The sequence below is a fragment of the Mobula hypostoma genome, chromosome 1 (assembly GCF_963921235.1).
Source record: "Mobula hypostoma chromosome 1, sMobHyp1.1, whole genome shotgun sequence".
NCBI lineage: Eukaryota > Metazoa > Chordata > Chondrichthyes > Myliobatiformes > Myliobatidae > Mobula > Mobula hypostoma.
In genome coordinates, this window is record NC_086097.1 from 84243508 (window position 1) to 84267146 (window position 23639).

Genomic DNA, 23639 nt, shown 5'->3' on the forward strand with positions numbered 1-23639 from the left:
GAGTGATCTTTTTTTCCAACATATTCATTGACTTGTGAGAATAAAATCAGGCCTATGAGGTGTTATGTAGTTAAACCATTTTTTCCAGTATGAATAGGATTGTTCCAGCTTATGATTAACAGATGCTGTTATCTTCTCCATTTTGTAAATGTCCATTGTAATTTCCATCCATACATTTAAAGTTGGGCTCTCCTGTGATAACCATTTCCTGGTCAGGGTCTTTTTACCAGCCACCAGCAGTACATTCATTAAATATTTATCTCTTTTCAACCATTCTTGAGGTATATACCCAAAATATATGGTCTTACTCTCTAAGGGTATTTCATATTTAAAGATGTCTTGCAGGTCATTATGTATCCCACTCCAATAGTCTTTGATAACAGGGCATTCCCAGAAAATATGATAATGGTTTGCATTTTGATTTCCACAATCTCTCCAGCAAACAGGGGGTTACTATCATAATGGGATTTCTGAGAGGTGGTAATAAAATACCGTATCAAGTTTTTCCACCCGAACTCCCTCCATTTCTGTGAACTGGTACACTTGCATTGATACCTCCATATTATTGTCCAGTCTTCCTCAGATATTATTATCCCTCCTTCCTTCTCCCATTTTGTTTTAATGTATGAAGTCAAATCTGTTTTAAGATTTGACAAACCCTTATACACGCTTGAAATGATTTTACTACCGTTGTCTGAATTATATGCTTTTCTAAATAGCTCTATCAGGCATGTACTTGCCTTGGTTACATTTTTAACTGTCAATACCTCATTACGTGTTATTTGTAAAACTCAATGAATTGCATAAGTCATAATGCTACCATGTGATACGTGCACGCATTGCTTAAAGAAAACGCAAAGTTAGACTCACTTTTTGGACTCCCATATCTTCCTTTGAATAAGTTTAATGTGTTGAAGATACAAAATGTAACACATAGGCACGTTGGAAGCAAAACGAGCAGTCAATGTAGATGTGAAGTGTGAAATTTTCATTCCTAAGCCTGATATTTGCGTATGAAACCTGACCAAGTCACCCCTTCTAAGTTGACTCAATGAAAACAATGTAATGCATGCAGCTCTGGTCGCCTCACTATAGGAAGGACGTTGAAGCTTTGGAGAGGGTGCATAAGAGGTTTACCAAGATGCTGCCTGGTTTAGAGGGCACGTGTTATCATGAGGGGCTGGATAAACGTGGGTTGTTTTCTCTGGAGCAGTGGAAGCTGAAGGGAGATTTGACAGAGGTTTATAAGATTATGTGAGGCATAGACAGAGTAGAGAGGGAGTATCTGCTTCCCAGGGTTGAAATGTCTAATACCAGAGGGCATTCATTGAAGGTGAGTGGGGGGGGGGATAGGTTCAAAGGAGGTGTGAGGGGTAAGTTTTTTACACAGAGAGTGGTGTATACCTGGAACTTGCTGCCTGGTGTGGTGATAGATGCAAATAAGTTAGAGGCTTTTAAGAGGCGTTTAGATAGGCACGTGAATGCGAGGAAGATGGAGGGATATGGACATGGTATTGGTAGGAGAGATTCGTGTTTCGGTGTTTTTGATTTCCTTTTTAGCTGGTTCTGAACAACGTTGTGGGCTGAAGGGGCTGTTCCTTTGCTGTACTGTTCTAGGTAATGAAAACCTGGTACTGATTACGAGGTGCACCTTAATGTCAGTGTTTCATGTGTGACTTCTTCAGATAAAGATGGTCCCTCCATTGAGTGGAGTTAATAATAACAGATAAACTTACTGTACCAAGTGTGGTGCAAATAGATCCAGTGAGGGTAGATGCTCAGCCTGGGAGATCAGATGGATCAACCCAAAGCAAAATCAGTGATGGGCTTTGTGGACGTTCAGAAAAATGGGAGCAATGTTATTGAGACAAGGAGGAAGTCCAAAGTTGGGTTTATTGTCAGATGCTCAAGTATGTGTATGCAGAGGTGGTGGGTAGAACTTACTTGCAGCTGCACAAGCATGTGAGTAGCATGTAGTGTTTGTCAAGTGATGCAGGGTGTGGTCATGATCCCCTAAGGTCCTGCTACCCCTTGGAGAAATGAGCATGGGCACCTAGAGCTGGATTTGGAAAAGAAATATTTGAGAGGGTCTAGCAATGGAGGGATAGCAGAGGGAGTTAGAGGGATCAGATAGCGGAGCACCTTGTGTTGGAGGACTGAGACTTTGAACATGTTGGAGGTTCAGCAAGAGTAATGGATCGGCAGGGTTTGGTAGAAGACAGGATCAGATTGAGGAGCTTTAGACAAGCTGCAGGTTACAGCGCATGAGATTCTAGAGAGTGCTAGAACCTTAATAGATGCAAAGTTAGTGCTGCATTGTATGGCTTGGAAATGCACTGTATTCTGTCTTGATCTTTGAATACATACAGATGTAGCTGTACCTGTATTTCTGCTGCTGAGTCTCTGGTGTTTTATTGGTCTGTTAAATGGGATGATTGATTGAGGTAACTGCTTCCAACTTGGGTTGTCCAATTGCCATCAATGAGTGGGTTACAAGGGAATTGTGTTTGGAGGTAGAGCACTTGTTTCTGAATGGTGGCTTGAGTGCGCACTAGGCTGGGTATTCGGTGCAGCACGGAGGGACTTCTGCACTATCAGGAGTGCTGACTTTTGGACGCGACACTGGGCTGTTTCCACAACAAAAATAATGTTGATCCCAGTAAGACAGGAGCCAGGGATGTTTTCTAGTGGTTTCTAGCTTTGTAGAACACTGGACCACAACACATGATTATGTTCTGTGCTGGAGGCAAGACTTTAGAAAAGGCATAAAAGCTTTAAAGGGGATAGAAAAAATTTATTAAAATGATTACAGGGAGGTGGGGCTTTAGTTTTATGGATAGCCTGAACAGACTGTGGTTGCTGTCTTTGGAACTAAGGAGATTGCAAGGGAACCTTTATAGAGGTGTTTAAGATTATGAAGGTGATAGACAGACTAGAGAAAGGAAAACCATGCCCAATGGCAGAAAGGTCAAGAACTAAGGAATAGAGAATAATAAAAACCTTTTTATTTCATGTAGCCAGTAGTTAGGGATCTATGGTGCACTGGGGTGCTCTCAGAGGCAGGCTTAATTGGAACATTTAAAGGGAATTGGTTAAGCACCAGAAGGAATGAATTTGCAGGGCCACGGGGAGAGCATAGATTCGGTAACTGTTGTTGGCCAAATCAAAGGTGGTGGTGGATTGGCATAGAGGAGGGAGATTGAAGATCTGGCTGAGTGGTGCCACAACACCAACATCTCACTCAGTCTCAGCTGATTATTGACTGTAGATGGAAGAAACTGGGGGTATGAGCCAATCCTGATTAGGGTATCAGAGGTGGAGAGGGTCAGTAACTGCCTGGGTGTTATCCTATCAGAGGAACTATCCTGTGACCAACATGTAAATGCTATTTCAAAGCAGGCATGGCAGTGTCTCTAATTTCTTAGAGGTTTGCGCATATTCGGCATGTCATCTAAAACTTTTGACAAACTTGCACAGTGGAGTGCATCCTGATTGGTTGCATCACGGCCTGGTATGGAGACACCGGAGCCTAAGAACGTTAACACCCACAAAAAAAGATGGATATAGCCCAGTTAATCACAGGAAAAGCCCTCCACTCCATTGCTACCACAAGAAAGCATCAAGGACACCCCGCCATCTAGGTCATGCTTTCTTCTCACTACTACCATCAGGAAGGAGGTATAGGAGCTTTAGTTCCATTACCATCATGTTCAGAAACAGTTATTACCCTTCAACCTTCAGGCTCCTGAACCAGTGTGGACAACTTCACTCATCTCAACACTGAAAAAACCTATGGACTCACTTTGAAGGATTTTATAACTTGTGTGCTCAGTAATATTTTTTTTGTATTTGCACAGTTTGTCTTTTGCACATTGGTTGCTTGTCAGTCTTTGTGTGTAGTTTTTCATTGTTTGTACTGTATTTCTTTGTTCTACTGTGAATATCTTATAAGTGAATCTCCAGGTAGAACTTGGTGACATATATGTACTTTGATTAAAAAAAATTACTTTGAACTTGAACTTTGAGACCAACTGAATTGCTTTATACTGAGCAGGTATCGACTTAATAGGGCCAATAGCCTCATTCCATGCTGTAACCAGTCTGTGAGTGGGCAATGTGTGTTCCTCACAAAGATAACCATGGGGTGATATTTCAATGTCATTATTGAAAGTACAGTGTGTGCAAATTGGCTGTAGGTTTCCCACTTTTGCAAAAGTGCATAACTGGCTGAGAAGCACCTCAGACAGGTATTATATAAAAAAACATAGGTTTGTTTTTCTCCTTCTTGCCTATAGTGTACCTTGTTTGGAGATTAAGGAATAGATGGTTTATATCTGTAAATCTGCAAGTTACTTTTCCCTAAAATACTTTATTCATGATAAATGCTGTACAGGCCGTTCCTCGATTATGAATGCCCAAATAATTATGGACATCCCTTACATACAAACAAGTTTCCGTAAAATGATTAAATGTACACGTTCACTAGCTCCTATGAACAGCAGCACCACTTTCTGCTCTCCACTTCTAGTCATGATTTTTTCTTTTCAATGTATTTGATGCCATTCATTGACCTACCATGGCAGTATGGTTACAGTATCCCTTTCACCATCTTTTTCTGTACTTTCTGACTTAGGAACTAAATTGATGCAAGGAAGTCTGTAATGAAAGGAACCCATTCATTACCTGGGGATGGTCTGTAAATACAGTCAGGATATATCATGATCTATACTTGTACCTAACAATGATTCAATAGGAGTACCCATGCTGTATTGTTCTATGACCCAGTGTTCCCTTACAGTACATCAGCAAACTTAAACATTCAACTGTTTTGTGTTTGAGAGGCTGTTACGCGGGGTCCAGGCCTCCGTTATCCAGTGGCAACAGGACCCTAGTGTGTGGTTCTGTGTGGGTGGGTACCTTTGATTTTGTGTAGTGGTGTAAGAGAGGTGATGGTGAATTGGCCGCAAATAAAAATTGTATGAGATGTAAAAATTGTATGATCCACTGTACACTACTGTGCTGGGGAAGTATTTGCGTGTTTATAGAGCCTTTGTAGGCCACTGTGTGTACTGGCCTGAGCAGAAGAATGGCATCGTCTTCTTGTGCGGTGTAGGGAAAGGGTTTTAGCGTTCCTTGTGTAATACAGCTGCTGCTCCTGTGTTGTCACACACTCCATTATTTACTTTATATTCTGTGCTATTTACTGGAGACGGGCCGCAAGCCCATGATCGACTGCATCTCTCGCTGATCTCGTCGATTAAGTATCGAGGAGGATTGAAATCACGCAGGCGGGTGCGGAAGGCGAGCGAGTGTTCAGTGCCGTCTACCAGCCTCTCGCTGGCTGCTGCCAGAGGAGGGTGTCTGTGTGTGGTGGTCTCTCTCTCCTCTGGTTGATTGTGGACTCTGATTCACGTTTACGATGTGTTCTAGTTTCTGGTTGCTGCTTTTTTTTGTTGCTAGTTTGGGTGGTTTTGAATTAGGGTGGCCTGCAGATAATGAACACTGAGCTGAACTGAAATAAGACCATAAGGCAAAGGAGCAGAAGTCGGCCATTCGGCCCATCGAGTCTGCTCCGCCATTTTATCATGAGCCGATCCATTCTCCCATTTAGTCCCACTCCCCCGTCTTCTCGCCATAATCTTTGATGCCCTGGCTACTCAGATACCTACCAATCTCTGCCTTAAATGCACCCAATGGCTTGGACTCCACTGCCGCCCAAATTCCATAGATTTACCATCCTCTGGCTAAAAAAATTTCTTTGCATCTCTGTTCTGAATGGGCGCCCTTCAATCCTTAAGTCATGCCCTCTCGTACTAGACTCCCCCATCATGGGAAACAACTTTGCCACATCCACTCTATCCATGCCGTTTGATTTTGTTTCGCTCGTTTTTTTGTTTTGTTGCCGTTTGCATGATTTTTTTTGCGTGGGGGGTGGGATTTGTTTTTTTTTTCATCGAACAGATTCCATGGTCCTCCTTAGATTTTCTGGCTGTCTGTGGGGAAGACAAATCTCAGGGTTGTATACTACATACACACTTAAATAATAATAAATGTACTTTCGGTCCTTTGAATTTACTTCTACAAGACCGTATATGTCCTGATGAAGGGACTCGGCCCAAAACATTGACTATTTATTTCCATAAATGCTGCTTGACCTGCTGAGTTTACCTATTCATTTATTGAAATACAGCATGCAATAGGCCCTTCTGGACCTTCGATTTAGTGCAGATTAGGCCCTCCTGGACTGATACAGTATGGAATAGGCCCATTTGAACCGATACAGTTTGGAATTGGCCCTTCCAGACCAATACAGCATGGAATAGGCCCCTCTAGACTGAAACAGCATGGAATAGGCCCTTCCAGACTGATGCAGCATGAAATAGGCCCTTCTAGACTGATACAGTTTGGAATAGGCCCTTCCAGACCAATACAGCATGGAATAGGCCCTTCCAGACCAAAACAGCATGGAATAGGCCCTTCCAGACCAATACAGCATGGAGTAGGCCCTTCCAGACCGATACAGTGTGGGAATGGCCCTTCCAGAACAATACAGCATGGATAGGCCCTTCCAGAACAATACAGCATGGATAGGCCCTTCCAGACCAATATAGCATGGAATAGGCCTTTCCAGAGTGATAGATTGTGGAATAGGCCCTTCCGGACTAATATAGTGCAGTCTGCGGAATAGGCCCTTCCAGTCTGATACAACATGGAATAGGCTCTTCTGGACCGATACAGCAAGGAATAGGCCCTTCTGGACCTTCTGGCCCTTCTGGTACACTGCCCAGTAATCCCTTGATTTAACCCTATCCTAATCACAGGACAATTTACAATGACCAATTAACCTACCAGATGGTATCTCTTTGGACTGTGGAAGAAAACCAGAGCACCTGGAGGAAACCCAAACAGTCACGGGAAGAGCGTGCTAACTCCTTCCAGACAGCGGTGGGTTCCTCCAGCATTTTGTGTGTGCTGCTCTGGATTTCCAGCATCTGCAGAATCCCTGATGTTTATATTGAGTTCAGTCATCTGTGTTTGTCCAAGGGGATTAGAGGACATTGAATACACTGGGAAAATGAGCAGGTCTCTTTGTTAATTCACTCTTAAGTACAGTGTAACAGTAAATTTGCTGATTGGTTGCAACATGTAGATTATTTTGAGAAACTGGTTCCGTGCCTCAATTGTGCTTCTTTGGGAAAATATGTCCTTGCTCAGTTGATTCATTCTGATGGAATGACTCCATGTAACCCAGTCCTTTGCCTTTCTCCCTCTTCTCTTCACCACTACCTCCCACCCCCACACCCCACTCCTTACACAAAGTGACCGATTCTGCTGTGGCATGCCTTCCCTGGCACCATCTGGCAGGAAGGCATTTCGGGTCAGCGTTGGGACACAGGGAAGGCTTGGCTTGTTCATGCTCTCTTGTTGGGTCCTGGCCTCCCATTTGGCAAGGAGTCCATACGAGCAGGAGAGGTCAGTGCCACAAGCACGCAAAGCCCACATACAGCTGGGGCTGTGGCAACTGCAGGGCAGCACTGGAACAAACCCTTAGCATTGAGTTGGGCTTTAGCAGCTCCCTTTTTTTAAAATTTGGAGACATAGTTCGGTAACAGGCCCTTCTGGGCCAACGAGCCCACGCTGCCTGATTACACCCGTATGACCAATTGGCCTACTCACCCCTACGCCTTCGGAATGTGGGTGGAAACACATGCAATGACAGGGAGAATGTACCATCTCTTTACGGACAGAGGCTGATTTGAACCCCATCGTTGGCGCTATAATAGAGTTAGCTAACCACTATTCTATTGTGCCCTTTCTCTGTTAAAATTCTGAGAAAGACCATGGCATTAACTCACCTCAGACTCAGATGACAGCTGATTGTATTGGCAGATGATTAAGGTGGAAATCTTATCAAACAAACTTGAATTTATTTTCCTCTCAAAAATATATTTTTTATTCACATACACACAGTAAATAATATCAGGATATAACATTTTCTACATTCACTGTAGGGTATAACTCCAGTAATCTGTATGCAACTCTTTTAAAAAAAAAACGTTTCTATGCTTTGGCACTTTGTTCACCAGTGGGGTTTTCTCTGTTTCCTTCCCATTCAGCAGGACCCTAATTTCCATGCTCCCATCCAACTAACCAGAGTCTTGGTCCCTGTGTTCCCTTTAAACTCATCCAGTTCACTGGAAAAATTGTTAATGATGATACCTAACATCTTAGAAAGAAAGTGGGTTCAAAATGCTTGGGGATGCAAATAGAAATGACATCCATTAGTTCGGAAAATATCCCATCAAACCCATCACATCCTCTTGTGGAATGTGGGAAGGCAGGGAGACCTCCAGTGTTCCTGACAACTTCACCTGCAAGAAGTGCATCTAGCCGCAGCTTCTAACACTCTGTGTTAGGGAGTTGGAGCTGGAACTGGATGAAGTCGTGATCATTCAGGTGGCTGAAGGGTTGATAGACAGGGAGGTGGCTACACCCAAGGTGCAGGTGACCATCAGGAGGGGAAAAGAGATAAACTGTCAGTCCAGAGTACCTCTGTGGTTGTTCCTTTAACAACAGGGATATCACTTTGGATACTGTCTTGAGGGGAGGAAAATCACAGCGGTCAGGTTAATGACACTGAGTCTGGCTCTGTGGTTCATAAGGGAAGAGGCAAGCTGTAGGGATAGGGTACTTGTTGGTTTGGTGAACAGAAAGGAGGTCCTGTGGCTGAGAATGGGATTCCCAGATAGTTTGTTGCCCCTGGATGCCTGGGTTTAGGACACCATGGATTGAGTCCACAGCATTCTTAGGAGGAGGGAGAGTGAGCGGCCAGGTACCAATGACATCAATAGGAAGAGGGACAAGGTTCTGCAAAGTGAGATCAGGGAGTTAGATGCTACGTTAAAACATAGAAACATAGAAACATAGAAAATAGGTGCAGGAGTAGGCCATTCGGCCCTTCGAGCCTGCACCGCCATTTATTATGATCATAGCTGATCATCCAACTCAGAACCCCGCCCCAGCCTTCCCTCCATACCCCCTGACCCCTGTAGCCACAAGGGCCATATCTAACTCTCTCTTAAACATAGCCAATGAACTGGCCTCAACAGTTTGCTGTGACAGAGAATTCCACAGATTCACCACTCTCTGTGTGAAGAAGTTTTTCCTAATCTCGGTCCTAAAAGGCTTCCCCTCTATCCTCAAACTGTGACCCCTCGTTCTGGACCTCCCCAACATTGGGAACAATCTTCCCGCATCTAGCCTGTCCAATCCCTTTAGGATCTTATACGTTTCAATCAGATCCCCCCTCAATCTTCTAAATTCCAACGAGTACAAGCCCAGTTCATCCAGTCTTTCTTCATATGAAAGACCTGCCATCCCAGGAATCAATCTGGTGAACCTTCTTTGTACTCCCTCTATGGCAAAGATGTCTTTCCTCAGATTAGGGGACCAAAACTGCACACAATACTCCAGGTGCGGTCTCACCAAGGCCTTGTACAACTGCAGTAGTACCTCCCTGCTCCTGTACTCGAATCCTCTCGCTATAAATGCCAGCATACCGTTCGCCTTTTTCACCGCCTGCTGTACCTGCATGCCCACTTTCAATGACTGGTGTATAATGACACCCAGGTCTCGTTGCACCTTCCCTTTTAATAATCGGCCACCATTCAGATAATAATCTGTTTTCCTATTTTTGCCACCAAAGTGGATAACTTCACATTTATCCACATTAAGTTGCATCTGCCATGAGTTTGCCCACTCACCCAACCTATCCAAGTCACCCTGCATCCTCTTAGCATCCTCCTCACAGCTAACACTGCCACCCGGCTTCGTGTCATCCGCAAACTTGGAGATGCTGCATTTAAAGGACAGAACCTCCAGAGGTGTGTCTTTAGGATTACTACCTGTGCCACATGCTAGTAGACCAGAAGTAAGAAGGTCATACAATTTAATGCATGGCTAAGGAGTTGGTGCAGGAGGGAGGGCTTCGGATTTTTGGATCATTGGCCTTTCTTCTAGGGAAGTTGGGATATGTACAGAAGGGATGATTTGCACCTGAAATGGAGAGGGACTAAGATCCAAACGGGAAGGCCTACTAGTGCTGCACAGGGGAGGGATGGGAACCAGAGTGCCAGGAAAGATAGTTAGTGGTTGTGGAGAAAGATGTTATTTAACCTACATACAAAGTCAGGAATCAAAAGGTCGAGCATGGTGGAACTAATGTTCTGAGCTGCGTATATTTCAGTGCAAAGAGTATTGTAGGAAAGGCAGATGAGCTTAGGGCATCTATGCGTGGAATTATGACATAGTAGCCATTAGTGGGACTTGTTTGCAGGAGGGGCAGGAATGGCAGCTCATTGTATTAGACATGATAGAGCGGGAGGGATTAAGGGGGGGGTGGCATTACTAGTCAGACAAGATGTCACAGCAGTGCTGTATCACGACAGACTGGAGAGCTCGTCTAGTGAGGCTTTATGAGCAGAACTGAGAAATAAGAAAAGTATGACCATGTAAATAGGATTATCTTATAAACTATCTAACAGTTTGTGGAATTTAGAGAAGCAAATTTGTAGAGAGGTGGCAGACTGTTGCAAGAAACATAAGATTGTGATAGCAGGTGATTTTAACTTTCCACATATTCACTGGGACTCCCATACTGTAAAAAGGCTGGATGGGAAAGAATTTGTTTAATGTGTTCAGGAACGTTTCTTTAATCAGTACATAGAAATCCCAACTAGAGAGAGTGTGATACTAGATCTCCGATTTGGGAATAGGAGCAGGTGATAGAAGATTGCATATGGGAACATTTTATGTCTAGTGATCATAATGCCATTATTTTCGAGGTAATTATGGAAAAAGATAGCTCTGGTCCTCAGATTGAAATTCTGAATCGAAGAAAGACAAGTTTGCTGGCATTAGTAACGAATTGGCAAGTGTGGATTGGGACAGGATGTTTTTTTGGAAAGGTGTTCTTGGAAAGTGGGAGGCCTTCAAAAGTGAAATTTTGAGAGCACAGTATTTATATGTTCCTGTTAAAAGAAAAAGCAAGGTTTAGGGAACTTTGGTTTTTGAGATATTGAGGCACTGGTTAAGTAAAAGGAGGAGGTGCATAGCAGGTATAGGCAAGTATGAACAGGTGATATACTTGAAGAGAATAAGAAATGAAAGAGAGCACTTAAGGAAATCAGGAGGGCTAAAAGAAGGCACTTGGTTGCTCCAGCAGACAAGGTGAAGGAGCATCCTAAGGGTTTCTGCAGATACATTCAGAGAAAAAGGGACAAAATTGGTCCTCTAGATTATCAGAGAGGTAACTCAAATGTGGAGAGGAAAGAGATTGGGGAGATCTTAAGTGGATTTTTTGCATCTGTGTTTACTTGGGAGATGGACACAGAGTCTAGAGATGTGAAGTTATGGACCCTCTACATATTACAGAGGAGGAGGCTTTTGCTGTCTTGAGGCAAATTAGGGTGAATAAATTCCCAGGGCCTGACAAGGTGCTCCCTTAGACCTTTTGTGAGTCCAGTGCAGAAATTGCAGGGGCCCTAGCAGAGATATTTAAAATATCCTTAGCCATGGGTAAGCTGCCAGAGGATTGGAAGATAGCTCATGTCGTTCTATTCTTTAAGAAAGATTCTAAAAATAAACCAGGAAATTATAGTCCGGTGATCCTGACATCAGTAGTGGGAAAGTTTTGAAAAATACTCTAAGGGACTGGATAAAAAGTATTTGTGTTTATATAGATAGGGACTGATTAGTGATAGTCAACATGGCTTTGTGTGTGGTAAGAAATGTCTGACCAATCTTGTAGAGTTTTCAAGGAAGTTACCAGGAAAGTTGATGAAGACAAGGCAGTAGATGTTGTCTACATGGACCTTAGCAAGGCCTTTGACAAGTTCCCACATGTAAGTTGGTCGAGAAGGTTCAGTTGCTCGGCATTCACGAAAGAAGCCAGAGATGGTTGGAGATGGTCACCTCTCTCACTGGAGGCTTGGGACCAGTGGTGTGCTGTAGGGATTGGTGCTGGGCCTGTTGTTGTTTGTCATCTATATCAGTGATCGGAATGATAATGTGCTCAACTGGATCAGCAAATTTGCGATGACACCGGGACTGGGGGTGTAGTGAACAGGAAGGAAGGCTATCAAAGCTTGCAGGGGGATCTGGACTGACTGAAAAAATAGGCTGAAAAATGGTGGATGGAATTTAATACAGAGGACTAAAGTTTTACACAGTGGGCAGTAGGACACTGGGGAGTGCGGTAGAATAGAGGGATCCATAATATCGTTCCATAATTCTTTGAAAGTGATGTCACAGGTGGATAGGATTGTAAAGAAATCTTTTGGCACATTGGCCTTCATAAATCAGTGTATTGAGTACAGGAGTTGGGATGTTATGTTGAAATTGTATAAGACGTGGCAGCTTAATTTGGAGTACTGTGTGCAGTTTTGCTGACCTACCTACTAGGGGGATGTAAATAAGTTTGAAAGAGTGCAGAGAAAATTTTCAAGGATGTTTCTGGGACTTGAGGACCTGAGTTGTTATGAAAAGTTAAATAGGTTAGGACTTTATTCTCTAGACCGTAGAAGATTGAGGGGTATTTATTATAAATATACAAAATTATGAGGGGGATGGATAAGGTAAATGCAAGCAATCTCTTTCCACTGGGGCTGGGTGAGATTACAATTAGAGGTTATGGGTTAAGGGTGAAAGATGAATTGTTTAGGGGAAATGAGGGAGATATTCTTCACTCAGAGGGTGGTGAGAGTGTAGAACGAGCTGCCAGCGCAAGTGGTGGATGCAGGTTCTAACTCTACATTGAAGAGAAGTTTGGATAGGTACATGGAATGGAGGGGAATGAAGTTTCTTGTCAATGGGACTCAGCACAGACTAGATGGGGTGAAGGGCCTGTTTCTGTGTTTCAGTGCTGTAAGTAGCACCAGGTCCTGGGCATTCTGGATTATCAGAGTCTTATTCAATAAATTCTTCTGCAGTGTGTCGGTCGGGATCCTAGACTATGCTCATTCCTGAACAAACCTTTATGGTGGCTGCACTGAGCATCAGTACATACACTCCTGTGCCATGGAACTGGAAAACAGAACACCTTCAACTCAGTTTATTTTTATAAACCTTAAGACATCGGAACATAATTAGGGTATTCAGCTCTTAGAGTCAGCTCTGCCATTTGATCAGGGCTGATTCATTTTCCCTCTCATTCCCATTCTCCTATAGCCTTTGACGTCCTTACTAATCAAGAAACTATCAAGTTTCGCTTTATGTATACCCAGTGACTTGACTTCCACAGCCATCTCTGGTGAATTACACAGATTTACCACCTTCTGGCTAAAGAAATTCCTCGTCATCTCTGTTCTCAAGGATATGTCCTTCTGTCCTCAGATTATGCCCTCTGATCTGAAGACACTCCCACTATTGGAAATATCCTCTGCATGTCCACTTTACCTAGCCCTTTCAATATATGGTAGGTAAAATTATTTTAATTCAACCTGATTGCTGGCAAATAGGGTTGGGTGCAATGCTGACTCTGCACCTTGCCAGTTGGTATCAGTGGAGAATTGTATTGGGAAGGTACAGTATAACATTGTGACCACAAGAATTGGATATGGGGATACCAGTGTAATATTTCCCCAGCTAGCTGTGCTTAATGTTACTGAGGCAATTTTACCACACCAGTAGCATGAAAAATATATTTCAAGGCATTTAAAGAAATAAATTTTAAAAATAAATATACTTCACCTAAATATAAAGGATGCAGATTTAGACAATACTTTTAAACACCAGCTAATAATCTATTTATTTAACCTTGCTTTTTAACTAACATCATTTTGTCTTTTGTTTTCATGTCTATTTTTAATTTTACTTTCATGTTTGCACTTTATCCCATTGTAAAGCACTTTGATCTGCATTGTCTGTGTGAAATAAGTTATTATTATTCCATATAAGTTAATAGCCTTACAAAAGAAATTCCAGGTACTTTTATAACTCTTTTGGCATCCTTCTCTCTCAGCTGAAGTGGCTTGAATAACAGGATGGTTTAAAATTCCTACAGAGTTTATTATCTGAACGAAAGTCAAACACTCTGCTTTTAGGCTCCACCGCTTTAAAAGGAAAGACATCCCAGAAGTTTTGTCGGTTGTATCCCATTCAGCTGGAAAAATTAAAACAAATCTCACATAGCATGGGAATGAAATATCAGAAATGTATCAACTTCACTAGTATCATTTCACACTGGTTCTAAAGCTGGGACCTTTGGCTGAAGCCTTAAATCACAATTAACTATTGACTTCAAATACTCTTTCAAAACAAAAGACTTTTCTTTTGAGTTTTGTTGTCCCTCCTCAGACCTCCTGGTGAGTACGTAGTCTGCGGTAACCTAGATTAACTGACCGATCTTTGTGTGCTGGCTCTTCCCGTGTTGAGGAATGGGCTGGTTCTCTCCTCACCACTGTCGACACAAGTCCACCTCCCGAAAAGTAGGTAGGGATCCAAATCAGATTTACTATCCCCGATACATGACATGAAGTTCGTTGGTTTGCAGCAGCAGTGCAGTGCAAATTTATAAAAATCTGAAAATTACCGAAGTAAACAGTGCCAAGAAGGGGAATGGCAAGTATTGACCATGGGTTCATTGACTCTAATGGCGGATGGGAAGAAACTGGTCTGGTATCACTGAGTGAGGGTTCTCAGATTCCTGTACCACCTCCTCGATGGCAGGAATAAGAAGAAAGCCTGCCCTGGATAGGGAGCGTCCTAAATGATGGATGCTGACAGCACCTCTTGAAGATGTTCTCAATGATAGGAGAAGTCGTAGTCCCTTGTGATCCTGTGTCTCAAGAGGCTCCGTATCAGGCTATGATGCAACTAGTTAGAATGCTCCCAACCCTACATCTGTAGAAATTTGCAAGTGTCTTTGGTTACGTACCAAATCTCCTCACACTCTTAATGAAATAGAGATACTGGAATGCTGTATTTCTGATTGAATTGATGTGCTGGGCCCAAGGCAGATCCTCTGCAGTGTTGACACTCGTGAACTCAAAGTTGCTCATTGACTGCTGTCCACTCGATAAAGACTGGTGTGTGTTCTTCAGACTCCCCTTTCCCGAAGTCCACAATTAGTTCCTTGATCTTGCTGACATTGAATGTGAGGTTGGTGTTGCGACTCCACTCAGCCAGCTGATCTCTCACTAGGTAAATCTCTCATCGCCATCTCGGGTTCTACCAATAACAGTGGTATCATCAGTGCATTTATAGATGGTGTTTGAACTGTTCTTAGCTGCACAGTCATGAGTGTAGAGAGAGCAGTGCAGTGAGCTAAGCACACATCCTTGAGGTGCACAGTGTTGATTGTCAGTGAGGAAGAAATATTGTTATCGACCCTCATTGACTGTGATCTCTCACAGAGGCAGTCAAGGATCCAGTTGCAAAGGGAGGTTCTGAGGGCTGGGTTTTGAAGCTTGTTGATTAGTACTGTGGGAATGATGGTGTTGAACGCTAAACTGTAATCGATAAACATAACCTGATAGTCATTTATACGCACTCCATCACTGTGAAATGTCACCCTTCAATCAAGAAATATACAATCACTCTGATTTATATTTATACGCACTCCATCACTGTGAAATGTCACCCTTCAATCAAGAAATATACAATCACTCTGAATTTCTAGTATTATTGAATAAATGGTTATATCGTATTTTAAATTTTAGCAATAATGTTAGATAATTTGGCCATAATTAGTGTGAGCTCATGTAAGTATTTAGTTTGCCTGGTATATGTGACAGCTTAAATGAATCATATTTAATTGTTATAAAATACAAGAAAGATATTTCAAAGCCTCTTTATAAGAATGGAGATGTATAATAGAAGTGCAGCAAACTTCTTTCTCGGACATAGTTCGGTCAGTAGGCTCTGAAATAAGCTTAGATGCAATGAAAAATAATATTGTATAAATTTGTCCCATGCAAACTCAGTGCTGTAGCTGATCTACCCTAGGATTGTTTAATGGAAAAGCAGAATATTTTTCACAGCTTATTTTATTACCTACATAGCTATTATAAAATACTTAGCCCAGTGACACATTGTGGGTAAGCATGAAATGGATTAAGCACCATGTTACATCTGTATTGAACTGCTGTGATACTTTGTCAACCTGCTAAAGTTAACTAGTTCCTGTGTATCAAGAATGACATTTAAAAACTGAGAACCTTTTGTCTCTGTGCATAATGTGTACCTCGCACACGAAAATATTCTTTGAAACAAATAAAATCTGGAGGCACTTGACAGGGTGGATGTGGAGAGGATATCCCCTCTGGCGGGAGAGCCTAGATCCAGACACCACTTTTAAAATAAGGCATTGGCCATATAAGACAAATGAGGTGATTTTTTTCTCTCTCTCTGAGGGTGGTGAGTCCTTGGAATTCTCTGCCCCTAATGGTGGTGGAATGAGAGAGAGAGAGAATGAGAGAGAGACAGAGAGTGAGAGAGAGAGAATGAGAGAGAGAATAAATACGTTGCACTATTTATTTTACTGTTGTATTGGATGGCTAGATCTTGCTGCTGTGGTACCTGTTGGGAAGATCTACCATTGGCAGCATCCCCAAACATTTATTTACTTGATCCAGGATGCAGACACCAACCTTGCAGGCCACGCGGTTCTATACTTGAGCAGTATCATCTGGATCAGGAGAAGTTCTGTATATGGGCACTAAAAAGCCCTGGGTGCAAATTATTCCTGGCAGCTATGACAACTGGCAGAGCTCCATCTCCAGCTTTGGCTGTTAAAATGATTTTTAATGTTTTTTACATATATCTGGCATTCAACATTTAAAAGCTAAATGTTAACTTTTAAAATTAATCTAAAATGCAATAATTAAAAGTATTAAACACGATTGGGGAAAGTATTTTTCCCTTGTTTTGCATCTGTAGCCATTGGAATTGGTGGGTTTTGAGACCTATGTGGATTGCACTGATGAAGCGAACAGATGGTCAGCATTTTGAAGCTGTCCGTAAGTTTGGGAATTGCAGTATTTCCAATTAAACAAGTAGCTATGGGCAGTTCAAGTTGGAACATCCAGTATTCACTAACAAAATCTTTGCCAAAATACATCTGGTATTGGCTTTTATGTATCTGCAAACAAATAAAAAGTTGATTTCTTTCCCCTGGAAGCCTGTGTTTGTCCCTTTTAAAACTTGAAGAGGAAAAAGAATAAAATTTCACCAAATAGGGGAAAGAAGTGATAAAGAGGAAAGACATTCTCTGATATTAAAAGGAACCGCTCAGCCGTCGAACATTGAAGAATACTCGTGATGGCACGGAGCACAAAGGGACTTGCTGAGAGATCATGTGCAGAGAGGGAGACGAAAACTCGGCTAACCTCCAATACAATTCAGCTGAAAATAGTACAAATGCTCAGCAGGTCAGCCAGCATCCATGGAAAGAGAAACAGAGTTCGCATTCACATTTCAAGTGTTAATTCTTTCCACAAATGTCTGTATGATTTATTGAGAGCTTCTAATATTTTCTGTTTTGCCTGGAAAAGCATTTCAGTGATGAGGAGAGACTGAATAAGCTGGGCTTGTTTTCCTCAGAGCAGAAGAGGCTGATTGAGGGGGTGACCTCAGAGATGCGGGATCAGTCTTCTGGAGACTGATTGAATGGTTCCCTAGCATATTAAAATAGACTCTTGACCTCACAATATACCTTCTGATCTTGCACCTCATTGTCTACCTGTACTGCACTTTCTTTGTAGCTGTTACACATAATTCTGCGTTCTGTTAATGTTACTGCCTTGATGCACTGTGAAGTAAATAATCTGTATAAGCAAGAAGCAAGACAAGGTTTTCAGTGTACCTCAGTATGTGACAATAATAAACCTATTCCAATTCCATTGAACACAAAATTATAAGGGGCATAGATAGGTAGATAGGAAAAGTATCGAAAAGTAGAATTCATTGGTTTAGGGTAATATTTAAGAAGTTTAGAGCGGATGTGAGGAAGAAATTTCTCACCCTAAGAAAGGGTTGGAATCTGTATGAGTGGATAGTGAAGACAATTCCTCTCTCAATATTTAAGTATCTGGCTGAGTACTTCAGTTGCCAATGCATAGATGGGTTGAGATCTAGTGCTTGTAAATGGTCTATTATAGATAAGCACTTGATAGTCCTCTGGGAATATGGCTATACCTGAAGAGATCTCATTGGTGTAAAATGCTAACTCTGTTCCTTTTGCTAAAGAAGACCCCTCTCTCTCTCTCTCTCTCTCTCTCTCTCTCTCTCTCTCTCTCACACACACACACACACACACACACACACACACTTCCCGAGTATATCCTGTATTTTCTACTTTCGTTTCAGACTTCCAACATCAACAGTCATTTGCTTTTGGAAACGTGCTCATGGTTTTGTTTTATGCTTTTGCTTGGATACCACTCTTGTGTCAGGTTGTTTGATCACTGTGCAAATACAGCTGACCTTCTCATCTCATACCATCATAGAGTTGTACAAGACAGAAACAGGGTCTTTGGCCCAACTTGAACAGCCCCTCCATCCAATTCTGCCCTGGCTTGGTGTTTTTCTCTCAGGGGATACTGATGTGACAAAAACTGTAACCTAACAGGGCAGATAAAGGGAAAACCAATCGATGGAATACATCAGACTTTGAGGAAGCATTTTAACAGAGGCTAATGAGAGCTGGTGGCACAAGTTAAGACTGCACTACTTGAGAAGTAGCCATTTGGACCCCTTGTGCTTGCTTAGTAATATTGTGACTGAAGTTTTGCCTCAGAACCACTTTCTTGCACGAACCCCACATGCCTTGGTTTTCTGAATATTTTAATATTTATTGATCCCTGTTCATGGGGTTGGAGACTATAATATTACTGTGTTAAAAGACTGGTTAAAGAAAACTGAATAGAAATATGCATTGATTTGTATTTCTATTCAGTGGGCTGTTGCTAGTTGGGGTTACTAGGTTCTGACGAAGGGCTACAGACTCGTGACTTTGACCATTTCTCTTTACACCAGTGCTGCCTGACCTGCTGAGTTTTCCCAACATTTTCTGCGTTTGTTGCTCGTGGGGTTTCACAAGGATGGACCTCAGTCACTTGCACTCTATACTCACAATTAAGGTGAAGTGACCCCATTAGATGAATCTATGTTTGGTGACTGTAGGTGGCTGTTTGGGAGCGTGATCTGTAAGATGGATGCAAAGAATCTCTAATGAGATGTGTATCAGTTATGGGACTGGGACAATGGAGTGTAATGTGAAAAACTGTGAAATCATTTGTTTAAATAGAAATAAGAATGTTCTTAAAGAGTGAGAAGCCGGTAAATGATAGTAGTTCCCTAGATCGGGGTGTTTTTGTACATGAGGTATATGGGTGATATTGAGGAACACGAGGAAGTTTGGGAGACAAGTGGTACTGTATCATTTGTGGTGAGGCAGTTTGAGTATAAGAGCTTAGCCGCTAAGGAGGACTCTTATTGCGTCATTTATTTTATTGTTCTTGTTGAATTGGGAAAGCAGAGAGTAAATTCATTGCTCTTTACGGTAAGGTTGCTGTCCATGGAAATCCAACAGCCCTTTGCAAAGATATCATTGAGAGATGGTGGTGGATCCCATCAGCATTCCTCTCCAAGGTTCTCATTAAAAAACCTTACTGTTTAATGAGATTAACAAATTCATTCGAAGTACTTCTTTAGCTGTCTCTCTCTTTTCTGCTGTTTTGGCTTCCTGGACTATTTCTAACCTGCAAAGGAAGGATGGTGTGGTTTGGGATAGCGGGGGGTCAGTGTTCCAGGATTGTAATACTAAAATACCAATAAAATAGGACTTGGATCTGACACTGCTGGTTCTTGGTGTCAACACAGCTTTCGTTGTGCAGTTGGGATGGCAGCTGTATCAACATTCCTATCTTTGTTAAGCTGATTTTGTTTTGACCTAGCTGTCAAATAATTGTCATCCAAGTTATTAAAAAATTTGACAAGTCTGCATTGCAAGTCTTAGCTCCGGCACACAAGGCTGTGCTTGGCTCCAAAGTAAACAGTGTTCCACTGTCCCTGCTTCCCAGTAAAGGTGCTTGGAGAGTCTTGAATTACAGGCCAGCATTGATTGACAGAAATTCCTACAGGCATCTTTAGCTGGAAGTTATCATGCCATCTGTGAAGAGATTGTCTGATATTATTTTAAGATGCTCTTAGCCTTCATGGCTACTGTGTTATAATTGTTGTTGTGGGCATTTAGCTTGTCAACAGATGAATGTGTTCATTTTAGGGTTATGTCACAATTTTTAATATAGTACAGAATTCTTTTGTTTTCAGTTTTTAATAGGAGACCGTGATCAAGACCTGGAGTGCAATGTACACTGTTCCAGTTCCCAGCCGAAGCCTCTCTGTGTGTCCGATGGCAGGACTTACGAGTCAAGATGTGACTTCCAGAGGGCCAAGTGCCGGGATCCAACACTGGAGATCACACACCGAGGCAGATGTAAAGGTACATCATTCTCTATCGAATTTGCCAGGGGCAGCTGAGAATGGTCAGTAAGTTCAGCAATGCTCAAGTACTGTAGTCAGGGGTCCTCAAACTTTTTATGCCGTGGATCCCTGTCACAAACCGAGGGGTCTGTGGGCCCCAGGTTGGGGATCTCTGCTATAAGTGAATGGTGGGGGGGGGGCAGCGAAGCTATTGAGTAGCTTAGCTGCAAAGTGAACGATGAGGGTTAGACCATCTCACAGAAATGTTCCACAGGCAACTTCTGTGGAACAGGGAATCTTCTTTGACACTTTAATTGGGGATTAATGGACGCTTCTTACGGCAAAATGGAGTCAAACATCGGCTCGCACCCTGTCTCATTCACACCGTATAACAATTTCCCCGTAGCCTTGATGTTTTTCGACTGTGTGTACCTACTTTCCTTTTAGAAAGTACAATTTGCTTTGATTGCTCATAGTTCACCCCAGGTTGGAACACATGCTTTTATTTTAATAAGAACATTCTCCCAATCTCTGGTTCTTCCATTTATCTAATATCTCCTTCCTCTCCTGCAGCTAGACAGTTTTTCTCCCCAACTGCTCCAAGAGAAGTTTTAAACACTTTAAAAGTCTCCTGCCAACCTTCGCAAGCAATCACAGCCTTTTTACTCTCTCCATATAACCAAAGCCCTGGTGTTGTTCTTGTGAATTAAGTCAGTAGGAAAGTTGCTTTTTTTGGTGTTCTCCATGTTACTCTTAGTACCATTTGGATATTCATTCACAAGTATGGATATACTTCCCACTTGTTGAATGCGGGTTGCAAGCATGCCTGCCCAGTCAGTGCAATTCCTGATGCCCAGCCTTGGGCTTTCAGATCTGGGAAATGGATCCACTCATCTGTTGCATGTGCATTGGCTTAAGCACCACTAATATCCAAATCTTCTTCATCCTCGCCATCCTGTCCTCTCCCCCCACCCCTCTGCCTCCTCAGCAGGTTGTTGAGCTTGGCAAAATTAGAGATAATTCTCTAAATATCAGACAGATCCACCAGGAAACCCTGCAGTGTTAAGTATCAGGGCACAAGTAATTAGTGTCCAGGGTTTCTGTGAGGGACTGGACCAGTGTGCCAACAGATTAATGTAGATTGCGCTGAGGCTTCACAGTGCAGTGTATTGGTGAAGAGGGGATATCAAGTGATGCGCTTGCCATGGATGTTCATGCCTTCTCCCCCCTGGCTCTGGCTTGGGCCTGGGATCCCGATTGCCCTATGAGGAGGAGCTTCTTTGGTAGCCTTCAGGTGCTGAAGAGGAGGGGGCTCAGCCCCTCTGACCACTTGCCCTCCTAATAGCTAGTTGTCTCTGAATGTTGTCAAGGCCTAGTCTATAATCTGCCAGCGTCGTTCCTAAGTTAGTGGCTCCACGCATGGATGTGTGAGTATGTCAGTATGTTTGAATGCTTCAGTTGGAGTCCATATCGGCAATGAGAAATTTTAATTACTAACGCTTTCACCTTGCCAGCTCTTGTGGGATCATGGCATTAGTTTCGGGCGTTGAGTCAGGGCCCTCACCCCCACTGGAACTGTCCCGCCCTCCTACCCCACTCTCAGTCCTTGAGGGTTCCTTGTTGCCTGGTGTACATCCATGTACCAGTGTTTCAGTGCGCAGCCTGTGAACCCCGCACTCTCTGCAGTCCTCCAATGGCAGTCCTGCATATCTGCCGGGGGGCGGCGGCTGTTGGGTGGTCTCAGAGAGTGTCCCTTTAAGGGCTGAAACACTGCCATCATTGCTGCTTGGTTAACTGACGGCAGCTGCTTGAAACTCACACAGCAAACATTGTGACTCTGCTGCTTCGCAAATATGGCAGGGTTACTCACTGCAAAAAAAGCCTCTGCTCATGCATTTGCCCGACGATCGTGATGCAAGATCATAATCTGAGGACTGAAATATCACAGGGGCAAGGCACGGTGATTATTTAATGCTCCAAAAATAGAGTTGATGAATTTCTAAGGGATAGAATCTTTCAGTGCATAGGGAGCTCATTCGCTCTCTGTCACATCCCTGACTGTCACAGCCATCCCATTTAGACCAGGTCCCCAGCTTTCTCCTCACAAACTTCAAACAAATTAACCTTGCTAAGTAGTGTACATAACTAATTGCTTTATGTAGGTTTGTTTTGAAGCTGATTCCATTGAGCTATCAGGTAAGATGTCCAAATCTTAAAGAACCTTTTTTCATTTCCTGTCTGTCGCTTTTGCCAATTATTTCAAACGTCCAACCTCTGATTGCCAAACTGTATGTTTAAGGAATTATTTTTACCTGCTTTCTCTACCAAAACTTCTCATTGTTTTGCATAACCTCCTTAACCTTCTTGATCGAAGGAAAAAAGTCTCAGTTTATCTAGACTGTCCACAGGCATTAACTCCAATCCATATGCCCATTCTGATAAAACTTCCTCTGTTCCCTCACCAAGCGCTTGACATCCTGAAGTGAGTTGCCCACAATTGTATGTGATATATCATCAGAGGAAAAATAATTTATCAGAGCTTAATTGTACTGGTGTATGGGTTTACAATATCTAATATACATTTTAGCTACACTTGCAGTTTATACTTGCTGTCACAACATATGGTTTCTCCCAAAGAGTATCCTTGCGACATTAGTTCACACCTGAAATGTGTCTGTCCACCACCCACCAGCCTTGGCCCTCCTGAAAACTGCTGCCATCATTCGTGGCACTTAACGGTCTGCTCATGATTTATTGACATTGGACTTTATTAGCAGGTAGAGGTCATTTATATGAAAGACAAAATGTTACTATAGTAGCCCGTAGAAACCCCACCACGTGCCTCTCTTCCATCAGGAAATCATCAATATATACCACTTTGTCTTCTGTACCCCAGCTCCTTTTCTGCCCGTGTTACTGCGATCTTATCTATGTATCTATCTAGATGCAGCATGGGATAGTCTCTCCCGGCCCTTCAAGCCACACCGCCCAGCAATCCCTCGATTTAACCCTAGCCTAATCACGGGACAATTTACAACGGCCAATTAGCCTACTAACTGATAGGCCTCTGGACAGTGAGAGGAAACCGGAGCACCCGGAGGAAGCCCACACAGTCACAGGGTGAAGGCACAAACTCCTTGCAGGCAGCATCGGAA

The 23639-nt window shown here is 42.7% G+C and overlaps 1 protein-coding gene across 3 annotated transcripts in view; it reads left to right on the plus strand.

Annotated features, from left to right (window-relative positions):
- The window catches only part of smoc1 (SPARC related modular calcium binding 1), a 248922-nt gene that overhangs the window by 13416 nt on the left and 211867 nt on the right, over positions 1-23639 (plus strand). For all 3 annotated transcript variants that reach the window (XM_063052100.1, XM_063052091.1, XM_063052109.1), the window contains exon 2: positions 20332-20503. In XM_063052100.1, coding sequence (XP_062908170.1) covers positions 20332-20503 — 172 coding nt within the window. The remainder of the gene's footprint in view (positions 1-20331; positions 20504-23639) is intronic.